This window comes from Terrapene carolina, unplaced genomic scaffold (assembly GCF_002925995.2).
Source record: "Terrapene carolina triunguis isolate 2854851 unplaced genomic scaffold, T_m_triunguis-2.0 Scaffold110, whole genome shotgun sequence".
NCBI classification, from domain to species: domain Eukaryota; kingdom Metazoa; phylum Chordata; order Testudines; family Emydidae; genus Terrapene; species Terrapene triunguis.
The window spans coordinates 5,882,320-5,893,721 of record NW_020664461.1 but is presented as its reverse complement, the minus strand read 5'-3'; the positions used below and the strand labels follow the sequence as shown (position 1 = coordinate 5,893,721).

Below are 11,402 nucleotides of genomic sequence, written 5' to 3'. Positions count from 1 at the left end.
GGTCTATCGGGGATCAACTTATCGCGTCTAGTGAAGACGCGATAAAATCGATCCCCAATGGCTCTGCCGTCGACTCCGGAAATCCACCGCGGCAAGAGGCGGTAGCGGAGTCGACGGCGGCACGGCAGTGGTCGACTTGCCGCCGTCCTCACAGCCAGGTAAGTCGACCTAAAATACGCCACTTTAGTACGCTATTCACGTAGCTGAAGTTGCGTATCTTAGGTCGACCCCCCGCTGTAGTGTAGACCTAGCCTGAGTCTTGTCCATATTGCTACACTAGTGCCTTTGTATTATATTCCTTGTCCCCTCAAAAAACAAAACAAAAACACACTGTGCTAAAAATATGTTAAGGCTGCAAAGTGAAACATTCACAAGCAAGTCAGGAACTGCCTACACAACTTTACTTCTGCTACTTTGTGTATATGCATTATACGCAGATTAGATGTTTAGCACTGGATGAAGCCGCTGATCTATACTGATTATTATCCTCACTGTTAATGAAGTAGCCTGCTTCATTCGCTGCTTACCATCCTACTTTTGCACCTGCTTTGCTTGGTCAGTTTTATGTTGTTTGTTCAGTACCCTGAAGTGCTGTGGACACTTCTCTCCATACTGACGAGTCAGTGTCTTCCTCAGGATCCGTAGGCCATGCAGAGTCTCCTCCTGGATATTATGTACAATGCAAAGGAGGTCCCATTATACTGCACATGCAGCATGTTTGGAAACAGCAGGGAGATCTGCAGCCTCTCTTGGGATTGGGTTTGAAGTGTTTAGTTCACATCTCCCGATCTGCATATGTGGACTCAAGTTTCAGAGCATTTTATACTTTTCCACCATTAAAAAGCAGATCCCTTTTGTTCTGTCTGTCTTTATGAAAAATTGTTCCTTGTCTCCTATGTCAGATAGTAACACAATTGATGTTCTGGAGTTATCTTCCTGCTCAGAAAAGTTTCTGGAGGGAATCCCATCACATTTCTCAACAAAGATGGGATTGTTTTTATTTTGTGATCATAAGCAAAACAGGATCTGGCAGTTCTTCCCCTGCAGAAATCTTTGATTCAAATATCCCTTGTCCTCACTTGATTTTCAAGTTGTTCCAAGCATCTCTTCCTAAGAAGCTTAATTTTAATAAGTGTTTTTTTGTGAGAGTCTCTTGTTCCTCCCTTAGTTTCTCTGAGACTTCTCATCCAGCTCTTCAGTGTGCTGCTCATTGCTGGTGACCCACTTATTTCATTTATTAGAAGTTCATGGAGGACTTGAGTATTCAATGCTGGTTATGATTTCTCTCTATTTTAGAGTTAACCTTCTCCCAATAGAGCCGGCTTGCTCCCTATATTGCCCAGCACTGTATGAACCATTGATACTCTTGGCTTTGTTTTAAACTAGTCCAACTTTTCTTGCTTGTTTACTGTGTCTGTTGTGTTTTCTTATCAGATTTTTAGGTTTTCTTCCAAATTACAGATAAAAGGGGTACTTGGCACCCTAAAAATTCAATGCTTTTTTTCTTTTTGAGAATGCTAAACTCAGAGCTGTTTACCTAGAGCCTGTCGTCCGTGATGCTTAGCCCCACTCTTTTTGGATTTCATGTTTTAGATTTTATAGTTCTGTTCGTGTCACATGAGGAAATGGCAATGGGAATCTGTGAAGGAACGTTCCCTGTAGTATCTTCGCTCACAGATGCTAGCTTAGTAGTGGGATGCTAGTCTAAAGAAGTGAGGTTAAGAGAGGGATAGGAAAGAGGAGGGGAGTGAGGTCATTTGGTACATGGGAGACTGTGCTGTGTAAGGGACAGCAGCCAGGGGAAAGGCATTGGATTGTGAGCAGGAGATGACAAAAGAAACAATAAGGCGAACAGTCAGCAGATCACAGAGCATTAATTCGCCTCGATTTGTGCTGCCTAACGTTTGTCCCTGCATTGAGCCTGTATGTTCTTGCTTAGTTCAATATCAAACGTATCTCACTTGGTTTGTTGATAATTTTCTTCTGATGCCACTCCTGCACCTAAGGGAAGAGATCCTCTAACAGTCTTGGTTCAGGATTTTTTCCCCTGCCGGCTGTTCTGGTATGGGTAACATCTGCTTCCGAAGGGTTAATTGTGCTTAACCTGACTTTCTATCACATTGCATCAAATACTAGGTTGTCTGGTTGGGGAGAGCTGTTTGCTTCTAAAAATGGAAGAGCTGAACCATATAAATAGAGGCCCTTTTCATGTTTTCAATTTCAAAACAGAATGACAGTTACTTAGATTTATAAAAAATTAAAGCATTCCAATTTAGAGGGTTTTAAATATTGTATGTAGGCAATTTTTCCATATACACTGCAACAATGGAGAGAGAGAGAGAGAAGAGGATTCTTCCTATTGAGGGACAAAGAAAGACTATGGGGTTTTATTAGCCATAGAGCAATGGGGATTGGGATGGATAAGAACAATTTTGCCTAAGAAATTTGGTTTCTCTTAACCAAGATGGTAAATTAGTTTAAGGGAGTGAACAGTTGCAAAAAGAGCAAGTCTATAAAATACCTTGTGGGACAACTGATAATTCATCACTTTATGTTGCGATTTATACCCAGCTCATCGGCCTGAAAAGTCATAAATCTGTCAAACCTGAGACCAGAGCAAATTTGAATTAGTTTGCTGAAGAGAGACTGATCTATTCTCTTAGTTGGGGTTTCTCTGTAAGTTTTCTCTGAATGAGGAACATGAGACACCATGCTGCTCTTCACCTGACTTCTGAGCATTGTCTGGTGCAGACAGACCTGAGCCAATACTCTTCAAAAATGACTCATTCAAAAGTTAGTCTGGTAAATATCCAAGCTGCCTTCTAAGCTAGTTGTAAGCCACATTCTCTGCCCTGATCAGAGGTGGAATGTGACACAAAATATTAGTTTTGGCACAGTAATTTTGAATACTTGGCGCTTTTTGTGGGGAGAGCAGCCCTCTTACGGGTCTATTGCTGATGAGTCCGATGGAATAGTGCTGCTGAAAGTGTGCTGCAGAAGGTTCTTGCTTTATCAGGTTGAATAAGTTAACAGCACATGCAGAAGTTAGAGGCATAATCTTCACTGTTAGTCCAGGCACTCATTCTCATTCCCTTGTGCTGTTCATATTTACAGATCTGTTTAACACTGGGCAAACCAACTGGGGCTTGAATTGAGTTTCCTATTGGAATAAAGTTGATCCTGCTGGTAATGATACAACTATCTGTATCTGTCTCTGCAGAACGGCACATTTAATGGTGTTTTCAGTAACTCTTTCGCAGGAGACAAATGAGGATTTAGGGGTTAGATACCAGCAAGAAGAGAATTGGATGTCAGGCTGTTATGAAGGGCATTTCTTTCAGCATGCAGAATCCTGCCTCTGAGCATAGTTGGATTTATTTTTGGATTGCGATAATAGAAGCAGGGATGGAATAATCAGTATTCTCTCTGTATCTAGTTTAGAACTAGGTTATTGTGTAAAGTACCTTCAGATGTCTTGGCTGTAGAAGGCACTACATAGATAAAATTTCCTTTGTATTGTATGATGATATAACATGTGAAGAGATTTACTGTATAATACAGTAATAGAGGGAAGAAGAAACCTCACTGACTGTTAAATAGTATGAGAGGATGTAAATATTCGCCTTGCTGGATTCTCCTGAGATTTTGTTGAGCATCATCGTTGGTGCCATTGTCTGAACACTGTTTCTGTCAGAAGGGAACGTTCCTAAAATGCAATGCTTATCATCACCGTCAAAAGTTTTTATGATATCTGTGAATCTCAGAAAAAGGTTAAAAAACAAACACAAAGACAAAACAAAAAATCCCCAAAGGAAGAACAGCCAAAATCTTTGTCCCCAGAGCTAGGACTTGAGCCCTTCTCTGAAACGCTTGTGAACAGCAAGAGTGCTGTGAGTAGTGTCGTGTGCGATAAGTGATCTCCCCAGTGCCTCACTTTCCTTCCAGAATGCCCATAATCTACATGCAGTGCTTCAAAATGGGGCCCAGGAGCATACTAACCAGGTGTGTAACCTGGACATGTCTCATGCCACAGAAGCACCATTGGCACAGAGTTGTTAAAGTAGGAAAGATGGTTAAACCCATGTAAAAAAAAATCTGGGCTTATGATATGTATATTTATTTGCGATGAGATACTAGGGCACCATGGTCTAATTTTACTGTCTTGTCCTTGAGATTTGATCCATTTTCTCCTATTCTCTTTGTTTGTAGGAATAAGTCTGCATTTCTTAATGCTGGATGTACTGGCCACTTGCTTCAGACTAAGGAGGACTGGCTCTGCTTTGGAATATGGTGCCTAACTTCTGTGTCCCAGTATTCATTGTGCCAGCAGTAGTTCTGTGCTGCTTGATGTCTTCAACGGAGGCAGACAGTAAGTAACATTCAGTCTGTAACTTTCTAAAACCTCAGAAACATTAAATATTTTTCTTCCATGAAATATTCACCCGCTTGGCTAAGGTATGTGCCGAGAGATAAATGGAAAAGTAACCCTAATGGTCTTTTGTTTCCAATGCGATTCAACAGTACATGCCTGGGAAGGACAAAATAAAATCTTGTCCTTTTCTGTGGCTTTGAAAAACAAACTGTCAATAAGAGTTGTGTGGTATTGGGGGAGCAATATGTCTAATGACTGTCCGTTCGAAAGCTTAGATTTGATTCTTATCAGCTATAGTGGACTAAACACAGCTTTGTACTGCGGGGAGGAGGTGCTACGGTGCACAGGGAATTTCCATTACTTTATTTTCCCCATTCTTTTATTCATTTCATTGACCCTCAAAACCTCCATGCTGCAGCTGAAGGCTACCAGTCAGATGGTTGCATGGATACTGATAAATTGGAGAGGTTTCTGAAAAGACCTATGAGAAGGACTGGAAAAAACATGCCTTATGGTGAGAGACTCAGAAGCTCAATCTAGTTAACAAAGAGAAGGTTAAGAGGTGACTTGATCACAGTTCATAAGTACCAACAGGGGGAATAGAAATTTAATAGGGGGTTCTTCGGTGTAGTAGAGAAAGGTCTAACATGATCCAATGGCTGGAATTTGAAGCTAGACAAATTCAGACTGGAAAAAAGGTGTACTTTTTTTAACAATGGGGATAATTGTACACTGGAACAATGTACCAAGGGTCGTGGTGGTTTCTCCAGCACTGACAATTTTTAAATCAAGATTGGATTTTTTTTTTTATTTAAAGATCTGCTCTAGTTCAAAAGGAATTTTTTTTGGACAGTTCTGGCTGGGATGATTTAGTTGGGGATTGGTCCTGCTTTGAGCAGGGGGCTGGACTAGATGACCTCCTGAGGTCCCTTCCAACCCTGATATTCTATGATTCTATGATTGCAGCCTGTGTTATATGAAGGGGGAGGGGAGTGAGACTAGATGATCGCAATGTTCCCTTCTGGCCTTGGAATTTTCTGAATGGGTGGGAGCTGCTGGAGATTGAGGAGGTGGCCCTGCTGTAGCAATTCTAGACTCACATGTCAGTAGAGTGAAGGTAAAATATTTCAGTATGGTGCTGCCTTGTTTTTAACCTGTATCAACCAACACTATGCTCGAAATGTTCTGCAGCCCTCATACCCACCATGCTTAGCCCAGTCCAGGAGAGAAATTAAAAAAGCAGGGCTGTCGATTAACTCAAAAAAATTAATCATGATTAAAAAAAATTAATCACGATTAATTGCAGTTTTAATCACACTGTTAAACAATAGAATTCCAATTTAAATGTATTAAATATTTGTGGATGTTTTTCTATATTTTCAAATATATGGATTTCATTTACAACACAGAATACAAAGTGTACAGTGCTGACTTTATATTATTTTTATGACAAATATTTGCACTGTAAAAATGATCAACTAAAGAAATAGTATTTTTCAGTTCACCTTATACAAGTACTGTAGTGCAATCTCTTTATTATAAAAGTGCAACTTACAAACGTAGATTTTTTTTGTTACATAACTGCACTCAAAAACAAAACAATGTAAAACTTTAGAACCTACAAGTCCACTCAGTCCTACTTCTTGTTCAGCCAGTTGCTAAGATAAACAAGTGTGTTTACATTTACGGAGATAATGCTGCTGGCTTCTTGTTTACAGTGTCACCTGAAAGTGAGAACAGGCGTTCGCATGGCACTTTTGTAGCCGGCATTGCAAGGTATCTATGTGCCAGATATGCTAAACATTCGTATGCCCCTTCATGCTGGCCACCATTTCAGAGGACATGCTTCCATGCTGATGATGTTGCAAAAAAAGCAAACATGATTCTGGGATGTATTAATAGGTGTGTTGTGAGCAAGACACGAGAAGTCATTCTTCCGCTCTACTCTGCTCTGGTTAGGCCTCAGCTGGAGTATTGTGTCCAGTTCTGGGCACCACAATTCAAGAAAGATGTGGAGAAATTGGAGAGGGTCCAGAGAAGAGCAACAAGAATGATTAAAGGTCTTGAGAACATGACTTATGAAGGAAGGCTGAAAGAATTGGGTTTGTTTAGTTTGGAAAAGAGAAGACTGAGAGGGGACATGATAGCAGTTTTCAGGTATCTAAAAGGGTGTCATAAGGAGGAGGGAGAAAACTTGTTCACCTTAGCCTCTAAGGATAGAATAAGAATCAATGGGCTTAAACTGCAGCAAGGGAGGTTTAGGTTGGACATTAGGAAAAAGTTCCTAACTGTCAGGGTGGTTAAACACTGGAATAAATTGCCTAGGGAGGTTGTGGAATCTCCATCTCTGGAGATATTTAAGAGTAGGTTAGATAAATGTCTATCAGGGATGGTCTAGACAGTATTTGGTCCTGCCATGCGGGCAGGGGACTGGACTCGATGACCTCTCGAGGTCCCTTCCAGTCCTAGAATCTATGAATCTATGAATAACGCTCGTTAAAATAATAATGCGTTAATTAAATTGTGACTGAACTCCTTAGGGGAGAATTGTATGTCTCCTGCTCTGTTTTATCCACATTCTGCCATGTATTTCATGTTATAGCAGTCTCAGATGATGAGCCAGCACATGTTGTTTGTTTTAAGAACACTTTCACTGCAGATTTGACAAAACTCAAAGAAGGTACCAATGTGAGATTTCTAAAAATAGCTACAGCACTTGACTAAAGGTTTAAGAATCTGAAGTGCCTTCCAAAATCTGAGAGGGGTGAGGTGTGGCGCTTGCTTTCAGAAGTCTTAAAAGAGCAACATTCTGATGCGGAAACTACAGAACCTGAACTACCAAAAAAAAGAGAACCTTCTGGTGGCATCTGACTATAAAAGTGAACATGCGTCGGTCTGCAATGCTTTGAATCATTATCGAGCAGAACCTGTCATGTTATGCTTATAAGAAGCACACAGGATCTTTTTCAGGGGAAAAGGCAATATGCTGCATTTATTGGAAATACAACAATTAGCATATGCATTCAATCACACACATGCTGTCCAGAAGTTGATGTTGTAGTTACCAGTCCAGAGTCTGGATCAATCTAGTGCCCAGCTAGGTTGATCACGGGTAGGGAGGAGCCAGGTTCTGTCAGTCACGATACAATGCTTCGGGGAAGTCTTGGCAGGACAAACTCAAAGTTTCATGGCAGCCTGTTTATATAGTGATTTTCCTTCATTGGGACCAATGAGTTTTGCACCATCATGCTGTAATCAATTGTCGTTTGACGTGTGCTTGTTTTCTTAAATTGTTCTACTTGTCCATTATTTTGTTCTTTAATTAGTTTTTTAGGGAGTTACCCCATGCTGGTTTTGAGTACAGCTATTTTGTCCCCATTGATGGGTCAATCTGCCCTCCTCTGACATCTCAATAGGGGCGTATTGCAATCTCCTTCTGGCGCCTTTACGTCCGTCCTCCATTCCTTCCTAGAACATCTGGTCCGGTGGTGGCTTTCACACTTATTTTCTAACATGCACATTCCTCATTCACACACAAAGCATTTGAACAGGAACATCGAATTGCAATGCAAGAAAAAACAATCGTATTTTATTTATTTTAAAATGCTAAACCTACAACAAAGTGGTGACCTTAAAAGGTCTGTCATTCCTTGAAATCACAAAATTCAGACAGAAAATTCTGGCTAATGCATCATTCCCAATGGCACACTAGACCATTCCTTTCTGCTTTCAGAAAGGGTGGCTGGCAGAATATAATCAAATCATACATCAGTACATTTAATACATGCTACACCACATTCTTTATCCTTCTTTTGAAATTATACAAAATACAAACATAAAATCCTACGACTACAGTCATAAGCATGGATGCATGTCCTCTGGAATGGTGGTTGAGGATGAAAGGACATATGAATCTTTAGTGCATGTGGCATGTAATTATCTTGCGACGCCGGCTACAACAGTGCCATGCGAATGCCTGTTCTCACTTTCAGGTGACATTGTAAACAAGAAACGGGCAGTATTATCGCCCGCAAATGTAAACAAACTTGTTTGAGCGATTGGCTGAACAAGTAGGACTGAGAGGACTTGTAGACTCTAAAGTTTTACATTGTTTTGTTTTTGAGTGCAGTTATTTTTTGTACATAATTCTACATTTGTAAGTTCAATTTTCATGATAAAGAGATTGCACTACAGTACTGGTATGAGGTGAATTGAAAAATACTATTTCTTTTGTATTTTACAGCACAAATATTTGTAATAAAAATAAATATAAAGTGAGCACTATACACTTTGTATTCTGTGTTGTAATTGAAATCAATATATTTGAAAACGTAGAAAACATCCAAAAATATTTAAATGAACGATGTTCTGTTATTGTTTAACAGTGTGATTAATCACACAATTAATTGCGCTTAATTTTTTTAATCGCTTGACAGTCCTAGAAAAAGCTATGAAAAGAGAGTTTGTGGAGAGGGGGGAGAGGAGAGGAGAAACTTGGCTAACCGGGCTGCTGAAAATGCGTTCCAGGAGTGCTCTAGTGAATGCGTTGTGCATAATGCAGAAAGCTCTGCAGGCTCGTTTTTCAGCCTTGCTTTTCATGACTCTGCTTGGGCAGCCATCTGTATTAGCTAGGCCTAGCCGCAGGTATTTGCGGGGCCATGTCTAAGGTAAGGCAGGTTCCCTCCCCCCTCATCTCCCTGTACACATGGCAGGTGCTAAGTTACCACCTTCCTGTCTGCTTCTTTTTCTGGACTGGGGTGACTTTCCCTCCCACACATTTTTGTTGTGAAACTTCAAGACTGCTGGTATTCTCCTTCACACGAAGCAGAAAGGAGAAGTCAGACCCCAGATTTCTGAGCAGGGGAGATACGGATAATTAAGGAGTTCAGTCTCTGATACAGTTGTCGGGCACCAGCGTTGGATGGGATAGCGAATGGGGAATAGGAATGGTGCTCTGGCTGGCAGCTGTATGTGTGTGCATGACATGAGTGGGATCTTGTGTCTCCACATAGCTCCTGGCTGCCACTGATACCTGTCAGAAGTTTGATTTTTTTCAGAAAGGCTCAGCACCCAGAAATCTCACTGAAATCAATGGGCGCTGCAGGTGCTTAGTACTTTTTGAAAATCAGGCGGATTCTCGGTTTTTCTTGGAAATTAGAAAGTCAAGCTTGGCAGTAGATGGCTGAGATGTGCTTCTAGTGCAGCTTGTTATAATAGTTAGCTGCTTCCTCACACAATTTTTACTTTGTCGTCAGATTTGTAATTAAGCTACAATTTTACAAACACTAGAGGAAGTCACTGTGGAGCGTGGTGAGAGCCTGGATGTGAGGGAGGGAGGGAAGGGATCAAAAGCTTTTAAGCTTGACTGAAGGGGAGGCAGTGGGCTCCGAGCGGATGGAAGTAAGATCAGGGACGTGTAAGGGGGAATAGGAGGAAAGATGAGAAATTAATAATATTTGCCAGCAATAGCACTTCTGCGCAGCTGGTGGGTTAATGTAATCTCTTTCAGAGCCTCTCTGAGTGGGTCACGACTACAGCTGGGGGAATGGTCGTTATGCCACAGCTGTCCCCTTCCTCAGGTTCTCCTGAGTGGTGTTGACTGTAAACTTTTAATTCACCTCATCTGATATAAATAGTTCTTACCCTGTTTTGGAGTCAAGAGAGAACAAGAGGATGCAAGCTTTATCCTCTAAGGCAGTGGTTCCCAAACTTTAACAACCTGTGAACCCCTTTTACTAAAATGTCAAGTCTCGCGAACCCCCTCCTAAAAATGAATATTTCCAGGGATTTTCTCCTTTACCGGAGTATAAATTATAAAAGCAGTGATCTTAGAAATATAAAATTTGTTTTTATAACATGCTTATTACACACTATTTATTATTAACTATTATTTATCATTACAGTATTTTTATTACACTATGAAAACGGCAACACTCTTCCAAGATCTCACTTTCGTAGCTTGTATCACTTTGAATAAGCCTGTTGTAAGACAAGGCTCCTATGTTTCATCAAAGAGTATCAGATTTGAAACAGCATGAAGGTATTTAAGAAGCCAACTCAGAGTTCCTCCTACACAAGCATTCAGATCTTGAGTAGTCCAGGCAAACAACGCACGTTACAACAAAGCTTAAACTTGTTCTTCATAATAATTTTAAAAACAATACTAGCTCCCTATTTAATTTTAAAAACAGCAAAAAATATCCACCTCCCTTTTTTATAAGGAGTCTTGAAGTTTAAATCTCTTCAGTGTGATAGATATGATTGCTTTGATCTGCTTAGCTCTTGGAAGTCTAGGGGCTCCAGGCTGCTGGCCCCGTGCTGCCCGGGGTCCCTAGGGACAGCTCTACCCGCCATTAGAGATTTTTTTCCCGAGAACCCCCTGTAACATTTTGTGAACCCCCAGGGGTTCACGAACCCCAGTTTGGGAACCACTGCTCTAAGGTATGAAGGTTCCTAATAGATAATGATCCTGCTCTTCTCCTAGACAGAACAAGGGGCATTGCTCCATCAGATACAAAAGCAGGAGGAGTCCGAGGTAGTTCAGGACACTTCCTCATGTTTAAATTGACCAAAATTGGCCCTGCTTCACAGCCCCCGTTCCAAATACTGATGTTTAGGGTGTGAAGCGCTGCCTCTTGGGAGGCAAGCAAGTCTTTTTCTCAGGCTCTGAGTGATTGAATTACTTCTTCCTGATACGGAAGGCAAATTTGTAGAGCTGTGACCTGGATGATCCTGCACCCTCGAGAATTGGCACAGATTAACCAAGAGCTTCTGTGGAGGTGCAGTTTGACCCCAGTATGTGGCTCTAAATTCCTATTCTTCCTTTATCCCTCCCCACTGGCTCTCTTTTGAATAACAGGGTGGAACTGTTCAAAACAAATTGGTCTGGATCGCAGCAGATGAGGAACAGAAAGGAAGGAAGTGCCTCAGCTGCCAGTGGCAGGAGTAAAAAAAAGTGACAGTTTCATTTTTCCTTTCTGTCTGAGGGACAGGCAGGTTGGGAGCAATTAGACTTCCAATTAAGGGATGA

The 11,402-nt window shown here is 41.1% G+C and overlaps 1 protein-coding gene across 1 annotated transcript in view; it reads left to right on the top strand.

The window, feature by feature from the left end:
- PTPRF (protein tyrosine phosphatase receptor type F) overlaps positions 1 to 11,402 on the top strand; it is a 397,824-nt gene that overhangs the window by 57,331 nt on the left and 329,091 nt on the right. Inside the window, exon 2 of the mRNA XM_026651946.2 lies at positions 4,210 to 4,369. Coding sequence (XP_026507731.1) covers positions 4,288 to 4,369 — 82 coding nt within the window. The 5' untranslated portion in view covers positions 4,210 to 4,287. The remainder of the gene's footprint in view (positions 1 to 4,209; positions 4,370 to 11,402) is intronic.